This window comes from Netta rufina, assembly GCF_964035555.1.
Source record: "Netta rufina genome assembly, chromosome: 1".
NCBI lineage: Eukaryota > Metazoa > Chordata > Aves > Anseriformes > Anatidae > Netta > Netta rufina.
Window position 1 is genome coordinate 171,018,986 of NC_140123.1, and position 21,844 is coordinate 171,040,829.

A 21,844-nucleotide genomic window follows, 5' to 3' on the forward strand; every position below is an offset into this window, starting at 1 on the left:
AGCTAACCAATGAGAAACAGACAGTACAGCATTGACTCAGTCGCTGTAGTATTCTATAGATGTGTGGAGACATATAATTATTTTTCTGAACCAAAGTTTTATTTGAAAACAAAAATGTTCACAATCTAAGACTTTATGGCTTGTTTTCATATTTTGGCATTGTATAATGTATTGGAAAAAAAAAATCTATAATTAAAAGCAGCCTTTTGAATAGCACCCCAGACTTCAATTTTCATCTCCTGTTTTACTACTTCTCTCCATGTCCCCTCTCTCTCCCACATATGCTCCATGTGTTTAACCCACCCTTAACAACTTTCATGACTTCCTTCCCTACTGTTGCTTTGTGAGTCCTCCTCTGAGGTCTCCATGCCTACAAAGCACCCTACATAACAACCTTTTTAAGCAGCTTTGGAGAGCTTTGCTGGTGCCACCAAAGGAGTATGGTGCCTCTGACAGGGCTTCTGCTCAAGTTAACACAGAATCACAGAAGGTCTGAGGATGACCTGAGATGAGATGATCTCGAGATAGAATAGCCTGTCTCTATATGTCAGGTGCTCCAATCCCTCTAGTCATTGTTGTGGCTGTTCACTGGTCTCTCTCCAGTAAGTCCATGCTATGGAAACTGGTTATTACGAGAGAAAAAGAACAGCCTTCTGGCTAAGGACATTGACTGCCATCTCATAGAAGAACTAACTGCCATTTATTGGCCCAAAGTTCTCATAACATTTTGGCTTTAATCTCTCTTTACTTCACAGTCCTAGATAAAAGACAGGTTTAGCAACACTGTATATTATTAATAAGTTGCTGTATGAAAATACTTTTTTGACAGTTCCCATGCTAAGGATTCAAGTATTTTTCTGAGAGCAGCAGCTAAAGCTACCTATAATTGTACATGTTTCAGGTAAATGAAAAGCCTGACTTTAGGGAAAAGGTTTGTTTCCACTTGATCTGTGCACCTGCAGCTGTGCTGTGGGAATGCCCAACTCCATTAACAGCCGTGGAAGCCTCAAGTGCCCTGCTAAGATGCAAACACCTCAGGTGTACACAGTGTGCACATCTACACTGCAGATGCATGACACAAGGCAGGAGGAATCCCACTTTGTAGCAAAAATGAAGAAAGACTGAGCAGGTGACTTAACAGAGAGGCCAGGATTTGGTGGAACGAAGCACAAGGCAGGCTGTCCAGGCTCACCGGCAGTTCCAGGGGGATTCTGCACAAAAAAAAAAAAAAAAAAAAAAAAAAAAAAAAAAAAAAAACAGCTTTAAGAAGTAGCCCAGTGTTCATACTTTTTTTAATTTTTATTTTCAGTGTTTAGATGAAAGGTGTGGGTTGTAAAAAAAATGGATTCTCTGATTACCATTAATTTGCCATATGCATGCTATTTTCCTTGCTGTTATCCAGGTATTGGATTTTACTGTATGGTCATTTGCAATTTCTGAGATGAGAGAAAACTATGCTTAGGTAAAGAAGCAATTGTGGAAAAAATTAAAACAAATCCAGTGAATGACATAATGAAAGTGTAGTATTTTTCTGCTGTAGCTTATGTGCTAAATGGTTTGCTTCTGTGAATGCAATTAAAACACATAATGATTTCTCATGTCTTTTGTCATAGGCTGAGTACTTCTACGAGTTCCTGTCTCTGCGCTCTTTGGATAAAGGCATAATGGCTGATCCAACTATAAATATCCCTCTGCTCGGAACAGTTCCTCATAAAGCATCAGGTTTGTGCTGTTGGTATTATAAATTTTGTTCCTGTAAAAAATATCCCACAGCCAGTAAAGTCTACACACCTTCTTTTTAACAGAAGTTTTGAATTTTATTGCTAAAGAAATGCTTGTCATGGTGCTTGACAATGAACAGCGTGAGTGCCTTGCCTGACTACAGCAGCATATTTTGCTTGAGCCAAGTCACACGAAGCTTTTGTATGTAGATAAACCAGCAGAAAATAGTGCAAAATTTTTACATAAAATTAATGTATGTGAAACTTTAGTGGTGTTGAAAATGGATTTCATTGAAGAGTGTTATAATATTCATATCATAATTGCTGCAATTTAATTGATTGCAAGCCCAATAAGTTTGCAAATACAGACATTGACTCAAAGTAACCAAGAAGTCAGTCAGGAAGGTGAAATTCATATTAAGCATTAAGATTATTTCCATCTCCATATAAAGCAGGTGAGAAATGTGGAAGGCTGTGCACTCAGCATCCTCTAATATAAATTAGTTTCTCCTTTAATTTTTAACTATCTAGAGAGGCTAGATCAAAATGACCCCTGACTGACTGTGTTTAGGAAAACATCTAATCTACAAATGCAGGGAGGCCAGGGATGAGATCTCCTAGTTCCAGCAGAAGGTCTGGTAACCATCACGATGGGAGGTCTGATTGAAACCGAGATGGACTTACCCTGTCTGTGGTGCTGGTAGCTCAGTTCCAGGACTAATACGGGTATGTCCACGGTGTTCCCTTATGCAGACAGTGAGCAGTGCACTGCTGTACTTAGGATATATCAGCTGTGTTGAAGTCCTGTGTGGCATTATACTGCATCTGGTCTTTAACAGCAATTGATAATTGGTACATGCACAGTATTCCAAGCATGTTCAGTATTTAGCAATGAGCCACTGGTGTGAAGGCTTTTTTTTATGCTGCTTGTAAGTTGACTTAAATAAATAAATGCTATAAAAATAGTGAAGCAATTTAAACTGGATTTAAATCACTCAGGTTCCTTAGACTCCTTTGAAAATCCTATCCCCGCATCCCAGTATTGCTACGTGGGTTAGGGTTGTTAAACCTAGCCACACGGTACAATATTGATATATGGTAAGAGGGCTGAAGAAGATGCCTTTCAGTGAGAGTTTAAAGAACTAAGACTACTCAGCTTAGCCAAAAAGAGGTGTTTGAGAGAAGCCTTGAGCAAGTAGATATCTGTTCAATGACAAAAGACTGCTCATTTCACAAGGGAACACCTACAAAGATCCAGTGGTTCAAACAAGAGTCAGCAAGTTCAAAACCAAGTCAGGCATTTTTGATGATGGCAGTGATTAACTTCGAGCACCACACAAGTACCATGCTGGTGCCAATGTGGCTCCACATGAGCTGGCATGCCTGGTACCTTCCCCAGCAGCATCTCTGCTCACTCCACAGTTAGGAATCAGTTAAATTTTCCTCACTTCTGTGAGCACTCCATGGGAGGCAGGAGTGTAAATGTGCAAAAGGGGCAATTCTGTGGTGGGACAAATGCAATGTGAGCCACCACGGAGCTCAGTCAGGAGGGCCTTTAATGCATTTTTGTGTGCTGAGGAGTTCGGGCACGTGGAAAGTTCAGAAATATGGACAATTCCAGTTTGGGGAGTGCTGGAGGGTTTTTGACCTGTCCCCTTCAACTTCAGATGCATGACTGGTCCTTGCCCTGGGCACTTAAACCTACAGGCTGATGTCATTTGCTGTCAAATCTCCAGGCAGATTGGGGTTTTGCTACTGATGCAATGAAGTCTAGGAATTTCTCCTGTGCCTTCATCCCCACAGCAATTTGTTCAGCTAAGTCACACACGTCCTCATACAAGCACTGAATTATGTCCTGCACTTGAGCTATGAGGAGGTTACTACAGTTTGAGAAGTTCGCTGCATTTAAACTGCTTTTTATCCCTTGTAAGAGGTTTTTTTTTTCTTACCACATGGTTACATGCTTTTCGTAATGGTCTTTTAAAAGACCAGTGTAAAGGCACTTCAGCAATGAAATTGCTTTATAATGAAAACTGCAACAGACTGTTCAGTCCATAGGACTTACCAGAAACAGAATGTGTTTCAGCAATAATTATTGCAAGGTATTATACCAAGGCAGAAAATAACAAAAATTTTCTGATTATTACATGCGACATTTTCATAACAAGCAATTTAAAACAAACCAAATGTAAGGCTGTTAGCTCTACATTTTGTTCTGAAACCTCAGGCCAGCTTCAGAAGAAATGAATAAACAATGTCTATTAGCTGGATCTAATTTTTAAATGAGCTAGAAAGAGCCAATTTTGAAGAAATGACACAATCATTTCATCTGAAGATTATTTGAGATCACTTGTGACCATCACAGCGAAGCATTCCAGAGCTCTGAGGTATCAGGCTTGCTTCCTCATTAAAATACTCCAGATTTACTGGCCTTAATTATTTCCTTGGACTCTTTGTAGTTTAAAAGTGCTTGAATACTTTTCCTGGAAAGGCAATCTCCGAATATTGCTACACTTAACAAGTTCTGTCATAGTGATGTTCCTCTATTCATTTTAAATACTTGCACCCACAATCTTATTTATTAAGTGCACTGTCTTGCCAGCATATTATGGAGAAAGTTTTGATTAAATAAGTATTTTATTTAAGTATTTTTAATTGCAAGATCCGTAACAGCAAAACATACCTAAAGCAGCTTTAAAAAAAATAAAAATGCATGAGATCTTTTTGGAGAAGTTATGTGACAGCCCATACAAGTGAGGCTCAGAAGAGATCAAGGCAGCTTAGAAAATTAAATATAGGCTTCTGGCTCATTTTAGTGGCTTTGAAAATAGTATCCTTAGATACCTCCATGAGTAACTGCCCTGTCTGCAGGCAGAAGTATGTTTGCCTTAAGATCAGTGTCTGTGCTGCAGACTGTTGGGGTTGTGTCAGCAAAGCAACCCAGGCTTGCCTCCCGTGCTGCAGTTGTTCCAGCCCTGCAGGTGTCTGTGCACAAGGTGACTCTAAAGCTTATCTGTAAATACTTATTATCTCTAGTATTTCAATGTATGCTTTTGTAGATATGCATGTAAATATGAATACTGTTGTTATTGTTCTCCTGTAAGTTGTCCAGGTTGGATTTCCTTGCCTCGGCAAGCAAGATGGGGTGGCTGCATTTGAAGTCAATGTGATCATAATGAACTCAGAAGGCAATATCATTCTCCAGACCCCTCAGAACGCCATCTTCTTTAAGACCTGTCAGCAAGGTAACACTAATGAGGACATGACAAAAACTGTTAGACCAGGTCACCTAACTTTCTTCTCTTTCATTCAGGATAATAATCATTCAGGATAATAATGTGGTCACACAATGTGTAGCAAAAGCTATGAATTCCAGGCTGTTCTGGCTCTATGTGTAGGTTTGCAGCTCATTTGCATTTGCTGTTCATTTACTATGTGTTTACTAAGCTTTTTCTTACTGTGAACTACATCTCCCTTAGCAGACTGGGTTGGAGGCATTCCTCCTCCTGTTCACAGCTCATCATTTCAAGGATGTTGATAGAAATGGATCATATGAGAAGCAAATGTCAGTAAATGATTTGAAGCAATTGGAGGAGAGTCAGTATTATGGGAAAAAAAAGCTGATGCTCACATTTTCAGAAATGACATAATTTTGAGGACTTAACTTCTGGGATCTGTAGTGGGGACACTGTTTTCAGGTAACACTGTTTGGTGTCATAGTTCAACATTCCTTTAAATCTCAACTTGCACATCCCAATTGAATCAAAAAAGCAAAAATCAGAGAATTTTTGCAAAAGTTGGCTTACCTCCTCTGGAGCTCAAGATGGCAACGTCTTGGTTTGGGATACTACATTGTTCACCAGCCTCATCAGCAGGTTGCGTTGCTGGTCTGATAATTACAAAGTTTATGAGACACTTGAGGCAATAAGAAAATTCCCTCTTCTTTTATTAACACTTTACTATGTGTGTTGTTGATTTAATTTTGGTAGAATTGTTTGCATAGTAAAGCATCACTCAGGGAAGGTGATGGAAGCTGGTCCTCAGTATTTGCAAGCACCAAGCAAGAAGCACACACAAGATGCATCGATAGAGGAAGGGCACCATGAAGCTATTGCGGTGTTTACTTGGAAAGCAGGAAACATGTTTAATCAGCCAATCTATGAACTATAGACAGTATGTAATAAGACTTTCTGGATTCATTTGATACATCATGAACAGCTGTAATTATCACTTTGAACTGAGGCTGTGGAGATTGAAAAAATCCATATCCAAGATCAGGCAGTTATCCCTTGCCGTGTGCAATTGTATCAAATTAACCCATGGCACGGCTGACGTACAAAGAGTGATATTTTTATTCTTCTCCTATTAAACCTCTGTTCCCAGTCCTGCACTTTCTTCCCTGCGCTCTTTTCTCTGAGATAATTGGCTGGAGTGTGGCTTCAAAGAGCAAGCAGCAGGAGCAGGAGCTGTTTATTCTTTGAAAGCTCGCTGCACCTGAATAGCCAGGCTGCATCTCCTTTGAAGCCTTGCTGCTGCCAATTAGCCCAGGGAAAGCAGGGGAGGGGGGAGAAGTAGGGAGAGGAAGAGGAAGGAAAATGGGGGCCGAATGGAAGTAAAAACAATCAAACCTTGAGCACAAAGTTGTTCCTGATGTAAACACAGCACAGAACATTTAATGCCTTTTCATTGCCAGCTCAGTCCAAAGATACTGAACTTAATAAACTTTGGAAATAGTGTTGGGGTAATCTAATAGAGACAGCAGTTACAGGTCTGCATCGTGGCTTGTCCTGGAAAGGCTCCAAACTCAGTGTCTTAGCAGCATTCATCTGAGCTATGGTTTCCGTGCTTTAATTATTTTTATTATTACAATTCTGGTACAATAAATAAATAAAATTCAAAATTTAGGCGTATTGCATCATAAAACTCAGGAAAGCTGAGGGCAGTCACTGACCCTGAGCCAGCTGAGAGGCACAAGGATGGTTTTACAAACTGTAGAGGTGGGCAGAGGAGGAGACATCTCACCCCAGCTCATACTGGGGTAGCTCCCATTGCTGCTCTATGTCCAATGAGGTGGACGCCGCAGCATTTTGGGACAGATACTGCGAAGGACGAGGATGTTCCTACCAGTTTGTATTAGTGTAAGGGTGAGTTTCCTCCCTCTGAAAGCTGCCGTTTGTGGTGAGGAGCTCAGATTCCTCCTGCCTGGGCCCCGAGTCACTGTTTCCAGTCTTTCGTGGCCAGCCAGAGGGGCCCCCACCAGAGGAAGTGAGCAGAGTGAGGCAGCAATTTTGTGGGAGAGGAGAGGCTTTGTTGTGGCTCAGAGGTGACCGCACAAAAAATTGTGTTTTCCTATTTTTCTGTTTGAAATGGCATGTATTTAAGCATGCATTTTCTGTAATGAATAGCAGCTCTGCATTTGGTACAAAGGGAGAAACATTTCCAGAAAGAGTCCTAGAGTATACTGTTAGAACAAATAAGATTACGAAGCCCTTACTATTATTAATGCCGCTGCAAACAGATTTACTTCTAAAGTAACACTTTTTTTTCCCTGTGTATCTATGGCCTTAGATGGAAGAGTATTTTAAAATTACCCCTTCTATCCTCTCTCCTTCCTGTCTGTTTCGCAGTTGCACATAGCACCCAGCCACCTGACTGATACATCAGATGTTCTTACCTTCTGTGTAGTCTTGGGGTTACACTTCATATTCCAGTGAAGAGAGCAATATTACCTGAGTGTGGCAGAAAGTAATACTGCTCATAGCCATAGCTGATGGATATGTCACCTGACAACTATTAGGAAGAGGCAGAATAATTCAAATGTATTTAAGTCCAGGGTTATGTTTTCCTTTGTGTTAAGTTACGGTTTGAAGAATCTTTCTGGGCTGCAAGCACACATTGCTGGCTCATGTCAAGCTTCTCGTTAACCAACACCCCCAGGTCCTTCTCCTCAGGGCTGTTCTCAACCCATTCCCCACCCAGCCTGTGTTTGTGCTTGGGATTGCCTTGGCCCAGCTGCAGGACCTTGCACTTGGCCTTGTTGAACCTCATGAGGTTTGCACAGGCCCAGCTCTCAGGCCTGCCCAGGTCCCTCTGGATGGCATCCCTGCCCTCCAGTACGTCGACCACACAACACAGGTGGGTGGCATGGGCAGACTTGCTGAGGGTGCACTCGTTCCCACTGTCCATGGCACCAACAAAGATGTTAAGCAGTTAATGATGATGTTGGCAGGTGTCACCAGCTACTTTTGTTTACAGCACTGCTAGACCAAAGGACAAAAAAGCACAGTGCCAAAATTACATCCAACTGCAGTCTAATGGGTGATCTTTGAGTTTGGGTTGAATAGGTTGCAGTATCTGAGTGAAGATCTACCTTACCTCAGAATTTTTTGAACCTGGTCATTCGGAGTGTCGTGCAGTATAGCATCCACAGGAGAAGGTCGTGCCTACTCTGCTAGAGCTGCCTCGTGGCCCTGGTCCCACTGATCACAAGTGACATACATTTTCTAATGGGAGTAGGCAGCCCCTCCTGCCTTCCTTCTTTTCTGTGGGATATCTGGGAAGGCATTTTTGAGGAATTGCTTTTCTGCCTGGCAGTTGTGTTTTTGTGGAGTTCCACTGGGTTCATTTTGCCTCTTGTTTGATGGACTCCAGTGTTTTGAGGATGGTGATGATACCCAGATGTATTTCTCTTCCTTGTGTAATCCAGCCAGTGTTGCTAAACGCTTTAACAAGTGTTTGATCAATAGTTGAGATGTGAATAAGAGTTGGATGATGATACAGGATCACTGTGCAGGAATGCTTTCATCTTCCTTTCTGGCCTTCTTTCATCTAGCCTTGAAGCTGACTCTTTCATTTGAAGACAGATTTCATCACTTTGCCACCTTAGGAGCAACAGATGTAGCAATTAATGCAATGCAAGTTGCAGTGCAGCCAACTTCAGGCTGCAGAACTTGAGACCAGCCCCGCATGCTGGGGGAGGTCTGAGCAGTAATGCAGGTCCCGCAGCAGCTGCCTGCTTCTTTCCACGTGGAGAAAATGGGGCTAGGGTGTGCAGAGCACCCACGTTGCTCATTCACTTGCAGAACAGCAGAGCGATAGATGTGCGTGATCCGCCAACGAGCACATCGTGCATGTGTCTGCACACATGATCAAACCCGTATTTGTAGATGAACACAAAGGGAAACAATTTCTTTTGAGGAAAGGTGAATCTCCACTTTGGCCAGCATTTGTCTGTCTGTCAGCAAATATTTTTGTCATTATTATCAAAGGTGTATATTGGTACTAGGGAAAGTTGAGCAACAGCTGAAGTATGAAATATCCAACTAAGATTGTTGTTATATTTTATGAAGCGGAGTGTCCAGGAGGATGCAGAAATGGAGGGTTTTGCAACGAGAGACATGTCTGTGAATGTCCGGATGGATTTTATGGGCCTCACTGCGAGAAAGGTAACTTAAAAAAATCTTCTCAACTCTCTTCTTTACAATAATCTCAACAAAACTGTAGCTAGTGCATTGTAGCCACTCCTAAAAATATGAACGGCCTATTTTTAAGTTTTCATACATTTTGAGTCCACATATCTAAGTGAATTACTGTTATGATCCATGTTCTAATGGAAACACAAACTGTTCAGGAAAAAAAAAAAAAAAAGATGCTTTCTTGCTAAGGGATTGTTTTAACAAAAGCTGACACAATTGTTAAGGGGTCCTTAATCACAGAGAATCCATCTGGCAAAAAGATTAAATAAAATTCTTCTGCTAATAAGGACTAGCTGGAAAACAAAGCATGGGACTTTTGTTCTGCATTGGTTTATTTGGAGATAAGATCTAATTTGGAGACAGACCGACAATGAAGATAGGGAGATGAAGGAAAGAGTCTCCTTTTTCCTTCTATTAGTGACTAATAGCTCCAAATAACATTTCCAAGAGTGAGGGGCCAGGACACAGGACATTGGTGTGACTTGGTGAGGAAAGTAGCTCTTCTTTCTGTTTCTTCTTTCCTCCTCCGCCAGTGGGAGACCCTCGCCAGGGTGGCCTGAGATGGAGCAACCCCCCCCTGTGGGCATCCTACTTCAATGTCATTCTCCTCTCAGTTCCCAGATGCTCTGGCTGCATCCGAAATATTAAATACAAAGGGTCAGGGACTGTTCTTCGGCCTGGAGGCCAACTGGCATGACACAGTTTGCATTTGCATGTTTAATAAACTCTCCTAGCTTCCAAAGCAAAAACCTCCAAACTCCTGGCTGGGAGGAAGCCGTGGCTGCTGCTCGCCCCAGGGCTGTGCCCGGGCAGCCAAGGACAAAGCCATGCCAGGAACAGCACCAACAATTTCACAAGATGGATGATCCTGTGCCCCCACTTGGCCCCATGTCCAGGCACTTTTGAACTCTCTCGTATGGACGCAGCCTCGCAGCATGTACCAATTGTGGGCAACCACGAAATGAAACATTGCTGCCTGACATGCCTCCCTGGAAGGGCCTCGTGGGGTGGCCACGACTGCAGAGGAATCTTGGGAGAGAGCAGGGGCTCTGGAAAGAATTGAGAGGAAGCATGCAGGACAGTCTGGTCATCAAACCAGGCCACACTAGAGCCTCCCCTCCCCTAAATTATGTAGCAGTGCTTATGCACAGGTATGGAGTGGTAGGAGGGAAGAGTTCATTGTAGAGCCTGCCTGGGAACCCCACTAAATTGCTGACACCTCTGAGCACATTCCCAGTCACACCAGTGATGATTCTCCTTTTCTTCCTGCTCGTCAGCGCTGTGTGCTCCTCGCTGCATGAATGGTGGGCTCTGTATCACCCCTGGCTTGTGCATCTGCCCCCCTGGCTTCTATGGCATCAACTGCGACAAAGGTAACTGCAGCCAAACCCCTGGGTGCCACCTCCTGTGGATGCTCATTCCTCTCCGTGCTAATTTCCTTCTAGGAGTGCCTTTTGGAAAGGCAACCAAGCGGTGAAGTAAGTTTTACAGGACATAATTTCACGATTCTTCCTGAGGCTAAGAGCTGCAGGAAGCACACAGGGGCACACAATGCTTTTGCAGCTACATGTGCAGGCATCCGTACCTGCCAGCTGAGTGAGGGGTAATTTAGGTAATCTCTTTAGCTGACCCACTGAAAGCCATGGGACCTACCACAAAATTCACTTAGGAAAATAAGTGATCTGTATTTGAACTTTGGTTTCCTGGAGTAGAATTAGTTTTACTAATTAGTTAGTACACTAATTTGCTGCATCTAGACACACACACATACAAAAAATGGTCTATTCATCTTCTGTTGTTGTTGCTGCACTGTGGCTCAGGGATAAAAAGGAGCAATCAGTTGTTCAGAACAGTAATTTGGAACACTGCAAGCGACCACATAGAGAAAACCAAGTGGTTTGCTGCAGAAATACCACTGACCTGCTCATGGCGGAGAAGATTGCAGAACACCACATTGCTTTTGTTGTTGCGCAACTACATGAAGTAGAGAGCAAATGCAAAAGGTCCGTATAGTCTTTCCAGCAAAATAGTGGGAACATTCCTAGGCCTTAAGAAACGTTTGTACAAACTGCTGGAGTCAAAATCCTTCTGATTTGTATGTAGCTCTTTTTGAGACCTTTACTGCATTTTGAAAATATTTCCAAAGTGAAAATATTTCAATATTTCAATGAAATTTTTCCAATGTCTTGAAGGAAGTTTAACCCGAGATTAATGTGAATCTCAGATGTTTGGTGAAAAGTCACATCCAACACAATGTAAGTAATTTAGCAAGTGAGAGGGACAGCATTTGTATCTATGTCACCACACAGCAAAAATTTATAAAGGTTTCCTGTTAAACGTCAAATCTCCCATGGCATTAATTAAGAGCTGTGATGAAGTATCTTCTTGTGGAAGTGACTTCCAGTCCTAGATTGTGCTCTTTATACCACACATGACCAGTTTCAATAGCAATAATGACTTGATCCTTCAGTGAGCTCCACACATGAGGATTGATGAAGATGTAACACAACCTGTCCTTGGGAATCTCATTGCTGTATTGTTCACTTGTTTGTCTCTTTCTATGGACGTGTGTGCACGTGTGTCCCTGTAAAACATTATGTAGGAAATCTGCACTTCAGTCTTTCTTTGTAAACCAGGTGAAAATGTTTTAATGCAACTTTTTGAAACCTACTCAATGTTTATTTAGGGTGAGCAGCAGAAAACATTAAAGGCAAGTCAGACTGAGTTCATATTAGCAATTTAGTTCATTCCTGTTTTATTTGTTTCAGCAAATTGTACAACAACCTGTTTCAATGGAGGAACATGCTTCTATCTGGGAAAATGCATTTGTCCTTCAGGATTTGAAGGAGACCAATGCGAAATCAGTGAGTAGCATCTCCATGTGCTTGCTTTTCCTTACATCAACTTATTCTGTTGTCGGTGTCTAAATTATCGAGCATTGCCTGCCTCTACTGGTTGGGATCCCCAGAGAGCCAGGTGCCTCCAAGTGAGACCCTTACTGATAAGTTTGACTCACTGCTAGACTGCCTCACCCCCTACCTTGTTCTGGTTTCACTAGTAACTGGGCTTGGTGACTACCTTCGAAACGTAGGTATGCAAGCACTCCGCTGTGGCAGACTGATGCACTGTTGCCCCAAGTCCATGCGGGGCAGCTGTTTTCAAAAGTTGCAGCAATTCACACTTGTGCACAGCAGATTAGGTTTAAGCCCATGCCTCTAAAAGGGCTGTGATAAACGTGGAGTGGATGGATTTGTGGAAAAGGGAGGACTGAACCGTAAGAGCTGAGAACTTTCACTTAATGTATTAAGTTGCATTCACATGGCAACTTGAAAATCTGAGTCGCAAACATCAAAAGACTTGCTATTTTCAGAAGTTTAGCATCAAAGCAATTGAAAATATTTTAGCTCATGGCTGATCTAAGTGTGCTCTGTAAAGCTGGGGGTGGAGATGTGGCCAGGCTGGAACAGACCTGGGAGGTCAGCTGTCAGGCATTTGATCTTGCTAAAAGAAGAGTTTTCTCACCACTCTGTTAAATTGGATTAATCCTATAGATCCCCACACTTGAATGGAGTATGAGCATTTGGGTTTTGGGGACATACACCCACATTGTTCATTCTGGGCTTAAAGCTTCTGCCAGGACACAGTGTGTGGAGCTTCCTTACCTTTCTGTTGTATATAATCCCACTGACTTTCAAAGAGCCATCACAGGAGCACAGAGAGCAGCATTTGGCCTGGGATGTGTATGAGGTAATTCCTTTGTATGCATCAGTAGAGACAGGCTCTCTCGCAGTGACGAAGTGCCTAGCAGCAAAGACTTGGAAACATATGGGAATAAACTCTAACACGTTGTCAGCCAATACGGGACAATACATTAATTACTATGCAAAGAAAGGACACAGATACCTTAGGACCTACATTTTGCACAGTATTTAAGTGTAGATAAAAGGTATGCGAATGTTTCACCATATTTCTATGCATTGCAAGGTATTTTGCAACTCGTTTTTACCTGATCAAAATCTGAGCCAAATAGAAGCAGTAAAGCTGTATTTTTATGAAATTATTAACAAAGATGGCCCTTTGCTATTAATTCAGATCAGGTGTCACCAAGAACAACAGAGTGAGTTTCTACTGAATTTACCTTTGTTTATATCGAGTTCATATGTGACACTGATAGAATGTCATTTCTTCCTTCCTTCCCCAGAAAGTCAACTATGTTGATACTTCTCAGAAAAGGAGTAAGGCTTGGTTCAAAGTTCAAGGAGTAGGTCATTTTATGCCAGTGTTGTTGGTTATTGGGGTTGGGGAGAATCCTTAGAACTGATATTGCAGAATGTATAATGAAGGGCACTCCATTTAATTGGTCAGTCCCTGGGTCTTTAAAGCTCATCATTGTCTACTGCTGCTTGGAACAGGTGCAATTGACTTTGGCTTCCTGCAAAGGCTTACCTGTGCAAATTCAATTAAATTAATTAAAATACAAGCAGTAAACCAGTTTCTGTACAAAAGAATGTTGTTCAGGTTGAGAGGATGCTCAGAGCTAAACTGGGGATCTTTTGATGAGAGCAAGGAAAGCTTTGCACTTGCTTTGTCTTTTGTAAAGCTGGACAGCAATTGTTTGTATGTGATGGATGGCTGCTACCACCTCTGGGCACTGCCCCAGCACCGGCACAACAGTGGAGGACTGCAAGAAATGCTAGATGAGGCTTAAAAACTTCAGAGGGGAAACACAACTCCTTCTCTTTTCTTAGATCCAGAGCCAGCTACATTCAGTCATGGGGGTCTTGAAATAACAAGCGGAGAAAACTTTTCAACAGGCAGAAAGCCACCTTCAGAAAACTGAGAAGTTTTTTTTTTTTTTTTTTTTTTTTTTTTTTTTTCTTCTTCCCAGTGTTGTTTAAAGATTTTGAGTGCTTGTCTGACAGTTGAATCAGTCTCCAGGACTCTTGGGAAATTTACTGGGCCCAGCCTACCATACTAGCAAGCATTCACAGTCTTCCAGACTTTTTCTCTAGCTATAGTTGTGCATTGCCTCTAATTAGTGTTGCAGTTTGAGAACGGAGAGTTTTACTTTGTTTTGGATTCCTCCTCCATTTGTCACCCACTGTTTTGTTGCTTTTCATTTCTCAGTTAATAGCAGAGAGTTTCCTCCATTCTGTGGAAATATTTTACTCTGAATTTAACTGAGCCGTGCTGAGTCAAATGCTTGCCTAATGCTTCCCTGTGGAAGTCTGTATTGCATGTCTTGACCTATGTTCTCCAGATTTATTTCAAGAACTAGGAAAATTCCTGGATTTCCTTAGCATTGCTCCTTTCAGTCATTACTCCAGATCCAATTGCCTACAAAGTAGAAGGCCAACAGGTTCCCTCTCCAGAAGTTTCTGCAGGGAAATTGTGTTTTTGCAGAAACTCTCCTTAGCACAGTTTGTTCCTCTGACTGGTTATAAACTTGTTTTGGGGCTATTAAAATAATTATGCACATCAGGAACAAATGTTTCTTTTATATTGACAATGCACACATGCATCACAGAAGTCTGGTGGGGTTGAGAGCCCAGCAGGCAGTCCTTGGGGTGTTTAGTTCCCAAGGGGGCAGTCTGTGATCGTGAGATGAGTGCATTTCCTGAAGTTTTCACCACAGCACACCAGCAGTGGAAAGAAGGAGTGCTGGTGCTCAGATTATTGTGTGCAAGTCTCTGTTGCTATCCTAAGGGGAAGGGAAGGGAAGGGAAGGGAAGGGAAGGGAAGGGAAGGGAAGGGAAGGGAAGGGAAGGGAAGGGAAGGGAAGGGAAGGGAAGGGAAGGGAAGGGAAGGGAAGGGAAGGGAAGGGAAGGGAAGGGAAGGGAAGGGAAGGGAAGGGAAGGGAAGGGAAGGGAAGGGAAGGGAAGGGAAGGGAAGGGAAGGGAAGGGAAGGGAAGGGAAGGGAAGGGAAGGGAAGGGAAGGGAAGTTTGCTGCCCCAGATTCCAGCTTTTGTTTGCTCACAAACTTAGGTCAGTATTAGTGCTAAATGTTAGAGATTTAATTAGGTAAATGATACAGACAAATTCTAACAAGGGACTGAAAACCTGGTGATTGGGGACTTCATGTTAAGTGTGAGGAAGGCCCTTGGAGGCTTCTTGGCATGAATCAGGCCCAGCAGAACTTGCATGTGGCTCTGCTCTATCAGCATGGATCTCTTCCATCCTGGGTGAGTCAGGGCCAAGCAAACCATCATACATAGTCAGACCCAGCTTCTTCCTTTGGCAATGTATGAATGTGAGGGAAAGTAATTTCCGGACCAAAAGCCTTGAAAAATATCTGCCAATCCTAATTACTGTCACCAGTGATGATCTGTTCTTGGCAAACAGGAAAGAAGGGCACATTTTTGTAATGTGCCTTTAGTTTCTGAGCCATGGCATGCAACATTCCTCATGGCACCACCCGCAGCATCCTGGTCCTCCACAGCCTCTTGTCACAAGCTGCCAGGCCCAGACAATCTACTTATTTTCTGCAAGTGGCTGCCATACCTGAGAGTTCCTGAGCTTCCCATTGCTTAAAATCTTTCTACTGCACCACCAGATTTTCTTCTGGATTCCACACTTTGCAACCACCAAGGGGAACCTCCTCGCCCATGGAGGGTGAGGAGAGCAGAGGTGACATTGACTGGTGGCATGGGGACACAGCAGAGTCCCAGTGGTTCAAGTCTAGGTGAATGCTGCTTGTATACATGAGCTTTGGGCATGCTCCCTTCTTGTGCTATTTTCAAAGCAAAAGAAAGTATGTAAATGGGGAGCAAAAACTTCTGCTGGAGTCCTCCTGACAGATCTACAGTGTAATATCACATTTACACTAGAGCCCGATGAGTTTTTTGGGTACAAGGCAGGCCTCTCAGACAGCCATCACGAGTACAGGGGGACTCTTCTGGGGAGTAAGCCCCTTGTTTTCATGTTTTCAATTTCTAGGTAAATGCCATCAGCCCTGTCGAAACGGAGGTAAATGTACCGGTAAGAATAAATGCAAGTGCTCCAAAGGCTACCAAGGAGACCTGTGTTCAAAGCGTAAGTACCAAAGTGCTCAGTTGGTCCTTGCTGGAGCATCGAGCTCACACAGGACCTCTTCCATGACAGCAGCACTAGCTGCTTGTTGTCAAAGTATTTCAGGTTAATTGACTTCCTGGACATACAGTATACACCAGGCTTTGGGGAATTATGAAACCAGACACGTCTTTACAAAAGCCTCCCCGCAGTCTGGTCTGCATTCTGGGCTCCTATAAACCAGCAATGTGTCAGTGTAGCAATAACAGATGTTCCTAGAGAAACGCTGAATGAAACACCGGGACGTTGCGACATTAAAACCTGACAGGAGCACTCAGCTGGCCGCCTATGAGCATGGTGCTGGGCCAGTGTCCTGTACCACCCGTGATGGCAAGGGTCTGCTCGGCCTCTGGGCTTGCTTCCCCCTGCCAGTGGCCAGGCCGGAGCTGCCGCTGCCATGGTGGGGTGAGCTGCCCCTGTGCCTTCTCTGTGGGGACCCCCGCCAACACCAAGACCTGCAGCGTGTTGTCAGGAGCACGGGGAACCATGTCACCAAGTCCAACATGTGCCCTCTCTGTTACAGCTGTCTGCGAGCCCAGCTGTGGGCTGTACGGGACCTGCACTGAACCCAACAAGTGCCAGTGCAAGGAAGGCTGGCACGGGAGGCACTGCAATAAACGTAAGTGAGAACCAGTCCCCCGAGTCTGTGCCGGGGCTGTTTATACATGCCATGCAAAAATGGTGGCTTCCAGAGCCTTTCCACCATCATCAGTAGTACCTCACTCATCTTTTTTTCTTCATCCTTAATCCCAACAATAAAAGAGACTTTCAATTCTCCATAATGCTAACTACTTAAAAAAAAAAAAAAAAAAAAAAAAAAAAAAAAAAAAAACAGAACTGTTTAAAATTGTTTTACAAAACTGGCCCTTCCTTTCTTTATGTATCAGAACGTCTAGAGCCTTGTGTCAACCAGGCCTCTGGGTGACCTCCTGTGTCTTCTACCTGTGGTGCAGGGCAGGTTGGAAGTCCTTCAGTACTCCCCAGTAAAGCCAGCTGGCTTTAAAGCATCAAATAGGCATTTTTATGCATAAAGCTCTGTCAGATCTTAGAGCCCATTAAAAGGTACAAAAAAATAAGTGTTCTTTAGAAACCTGAGGGAAAATTTGCAGGCTTATGCAAAATCTAAGCTTACCATCTTTCATGTTTTCTTCTACTCTTCCCCATTTGTGCTCCACAGACTCTGAAATATATTGTCTCAAAGCAAGGTTGAAGTCCTGAAAATTAGTTTCTGTTGTGCTTATTTGATATCTAATGAGGCAACCGATCATCAGTTGCAACATTTCACTGGATTTGAAACAGCACTATAAAATTATTTGAAATACAGTTGTATATATCCAGTAATAAATTCAGACTTAACTTTATAGTTGATGTGCAATAGGGCTTTATAAGCAAATCTTCAAGAGACATTCTGTACATTCTCCCATGAGGGATTAACATTTATCTTAAGCACTGTTGGCAGACTATTCACATTTAATATATTCAGTAGTAATGATAAAAAACTTTGCAATATTTTGCAGCTATAAAATGCATTATCTAGCCATAAGAAATGTAAATCTTACATGGCAGCATCAACAGAATGATCTTTTTTATTAAAAGCTGTTGATGCCTGTGATGTGTATCATATTAAAATGTATCAGAATATATGTAGTTGTTTCAGTAAAATTGAGTATTAGATAACTGAAATGAATTATGCCATGAAAATTACATTTGGGGAGTCTGTTTTTCTGCTGTTAGCTAGTAGATCTGTATTTAACTATTTATGTCGTTCTCTGAAGGATAAATTCCATCAGTATAAGCTATGGTTAGAAAAAAGGTTACATGGAAATCAAGATAGACTTCAATTCATAAGTTCAATACACACTTTTTCTTCCTGTAACACTCTTGTTATAAAGAACTGAGATAGCAAGTGAAAAAATTATGTACTAGGAATGAACAGCACTGAAGAAGTAAATGTCTGCAAAACAAAAACAAAATACAGAGCACCAATGAATGAAGATTAAGTAGTTTCACATTATTGCTAGCTCTAAGGTTTTGGAACCTTCATTATGTGGAGTTTGGGCACAAACCTGCTGCATTTGGCACTGCAAAACTCTCTGTATTCAGCAAAGACACTGAAAATAGACCATCAGAGTAAAATTTACCTCCATTTTAAGTGCCTACACGGGGCTTGAATGGCACATTCAAGTCTGTGTGGGATGGCAGTTCACATGGGGAACATCACAGTTTGAAAGGACCATCTTGAAAAAGTTCATGTTTATATCAAATGAATGGCTTCTCAGTCATGACATTTTCTTAAAAATAAGTGGTTAAGAAAACTGAACCTCGGACTCAGGTTTTCATAGTCATTTATATGAGCTTTATGGAGTGCAATGGATAAATGACACTACAAACAATGACAACACAATACTTCGAATTCCATATTTATTGTTTGTTTTTACTTTCATCAAAAAACAGCTCTGCTAAGCCTGTTTCAGACTACTTTCTACATGCTTGTTGTTGCTGCTGTTCTTTCTTTTTTTGTCCTGCTATAAGACAAAGCAAAGTTTGCATGCCTAATGCAGGTTGAACCCAAAAGATGCTCAAGGCAAACCATAGTGCTCGCTGGGGCTCATGGCTGATGTACACACTGCTGTGGGCTATGCAGGTGTGAATCTGTAGCCGGGTGACAGCCTGAGAGGGCTGATGGTCTCCGTCTTTTTGGGTTAAGCCTGCCCAACAGCATCCTGCGCTTTCCAGAGCCAGGGGGAGAATGGGGAAGGGACCACATGTGTGTGAGGTGCAGCTTGGAGTCTTTCTTCAAGCAGGGGGACCATTCCCACTTCAAATATTAGCAGCACATCGCGAGGCTGCCTCTGTGGTTTCTTCTCTTTTGAGCTGGGTAATTTTCCAGGGTATGGAGCCAGTGGTCTGAGCGCCCTGAGGCCGGCCGGCACCAAGCACAGGCAGCACACGCCTTCACCCAAAAAGGCGGAGGAGAGGCACGCTCCACCCGAATCCAATTATATCTGGTGAACTCCAACATCTGAAATGGTTCGTGTTACACAAAGTTCATAGCCTTCATTAACCTTTCATGGATGGGATGTTAAAATGCTGTTCACTACAGTTAAGATTACTGGCTGGAATTTTATTAGCTTCATTATAAACCACTGAGCTGATATTTACTGCTCCTTTTAAGTTTTATAAATACTTCTATAGCATGATTATATAGGCTTCTTCTTTCAGTGCTTTGGATGGTGTTTTGTACTATACTTTGGTTATGTTTAAACTGCATTTGTTTTTATTATATACCTGCAATATAACATTTTCCAAAAATTAAGTAACAATATTCAAGCAGAAAACCTCCTAGATGCTAACCTGAATCATTTCAGTGACTGCAGATTTAGCTTGTCTAAGTCAAAGGAAAGTTGCCTTTTACATTTTTGCTATTATGTATTTAGACTTTTCCCTAAGAAAAATAAATAAATGTTACCTAATTTAAAAACTGAACTACTCAATTCAGCATTATTTTTGGCCTTACAGTTTTGCAAAGTGTTGTGTATTAAAAATACACTGCGGCAGTGCCATGTAAGCAATATAATATATTTAAAACAAAGTAGAACTATAATGTATGGACTTTTTGCATTGGCTTGAAGCAATATAATATATTGTAAACAAAACAGCTCTTATGTAATAAACTTTTTTATACTGACGGTTATGTGTAAAATAAAGATGCTGCTGTAGTTTTTCGAGTACTGCTCTGCGGGGCCTGCTCCAGTCTCATCAGTGCTGGTTTGGGATGATGGCTTCTCCAGAGGACTCTCATAAACCAGGCATGGACTGGTTTCCCCATCCCCACTTCCCTGCTGCTGGTTTTACTGCACCAGTCTCAATGGCAGTGCTGTTGGACGCTGGCATTGGGCATTGCACATCCAGAAGAGCCAAGTTTTGGCCTGGTTGTGTCCCTCTTTGCGTCTCTCAAGCAGAGTTCCAGATGTGGAGACTCAGGTTTCACTTGCTCTATAGGCTTCCTTTCAGGTGCTGCCTTGGAAAGGCAGGAAAGGAGGAAATTGTCCATCCCCGGGGATGTTTGCTATCCCAGGGTGATGCTCTCATGTCCTGGTGTGCTAGGTATTTGTAAGGTCTGGGTGCTCCATCCTGTGACAGACACAGACCATTTGTAGTGTGATGTGGACAGAGGGAAATGCAGATGGTACTTTCCATGCTGAAGAACAACATTAATTCAACAAATAAATATTGACCCTTGCTATACTGCAGTTCTGGGAGCCTTATTGTCTGGGAGAAACATGAATAAAGAAATACACAGAATTTTGGGCACAAAATCAGTCTTGATGAGTGAAAGGTTTTGAGATACAAAGGGAAAAGACCAATTTATTAGCCTGATCTTGCTGGTCTTATTTAAGCAAGGGACCCACAGGCCAATGGAAAGGACATGCTTTGGCCAGAGAGGGAGGTCAGCTCTCTGAGGGGCCGTTCTTACACAGCCTTCCTGTGGTGTGACTGCAGATGTGACCCCGCAAGCCTGGTCCCACAGGAGACCACCTCTCAGTGCTCTCTGGGTCCAGTTGTCGTGGTTTAACCCGGCTGGCAGCTAAACACCACGCAGCCGTTCGCTCACCCTCCCCCCTCCCTCTCTGGGACGGGGGAGAGAAATGGAAAGTGAAGCCCGTGAGTTGAGATAAAGACAGTTTAATAAGACAGGAAAATAATAATAATAATAATAATAATACAATGATGATAATACTACTACTAATAATAATATGTACAAACAAGTGATGCACAATGCAATTGCTCACCACCCGCTGACCGATGCCCAGCTTAACCCCGAGCAGTCCGGCGCCCTCCCCCGGCTAGCCACCCCTATATATTGTTTAGCATGACGTCAGATGGTATGGAATACCCCTTTGGCTAGTTTGGGTCACCTGTCCTGGGTCTGTCCCCTCCCAGCTCTTACTGCACCCCCAGCCTGCCTGTTGGCAGGACAGAGCGAAAGGCTGAGATGTCCTTGGCTTGGTATAAGCACTGCTCTGCAACAATTAAAACATCGGGGTGTTATCAGCACTCTTCTCATCCTAAGCCAAAACACAGCATTCCACCAGCTACTAGGAAGAAAATTAATTCTGTGCTAACTGAAACCAGGACACCAGTGCAGGGAGAAATGTGGGTGGGGAAGCTCAGGTTTGCTTCCTTGGTGTAGATGTGTGACTGCTGTGGCTGATGGACTCCAAAGCCGTGACCTCTACCCAGCCCTGGGCCTGTGCCTCCCACAGGACCCTCGGCACCTCTCCAGCCTGCCAGGGGCTGGCTGGGGCATGGGGTGCTTGTTGTGCTGTGGGGGGGGGGGGGGTTGAGGAGCAACCCACAGTCCCCAGAGCACCCCCTCTGCTCTTACCTCTGCCCTTGCAGCCTGTGGAGCGCTCCTCACCACATCCGCTCTCCTGTGGAAAGGATCTTCAGCTGGATCTGCAGGCAAGAGGGCAAAACACCAGGCAGTGGTGTAACCGGGGCTTCTGTGGGACAGGAGAGGAACCCAGCTGCTGTCCCAACTCAGTGCTCTCCCAAAAGCTCCCTCTTAAAATCCTA

General features: G+C 43.0%; 1 protein-coding gene across 1 annotated transcript in view; it reads left to right on the plus strand.

The window, feature by feature from the left end:
* The window catches only part of WIF1 (WNT inhibitory factor 1), a gene marked incomplete at both ends in the record, with an annotated part of 39,132 nt that extends 19,856 nt beyond the window's left edge, over window positions 1–19,276 (plus strand). The window contains 8 exons of the mRNA XM_084283315.1: window positions 1,614–1,722; window positions 4,826–4,966; window positions 9,071–9,166; window positions 10,474–10,569; window positions 11,965–12,060; window positions 16,133–16,228; window positions 16,788–16,883; window positions 19,155–19,276. Of these exons, the coding sequence (XP_084139441.1) occupies window positions 1,614–1,722; window positions 4,826–4,966; window positions 9,071–9,166; window positions 10,474–10,569; window positions 11,965–12,060; window positions 16,133–16,228; window positions 16,788–16,883; window positions 19,155–19,276 (852 nt within the window). The remainder of the gene's footprint in view (window positions 1–1,613; window positions 1,723–4,825; window positions 4,967–9,070; window positions 9,167–10,473; window positions 10,570–11,964; window positions 12,061–16,132; window positions 16,229–16,787; window positions 16,884–19,154) is intronic.
* Between the last annotated feature and the right edge of the window lie 2,568 nt (window positions 19,277–21,844).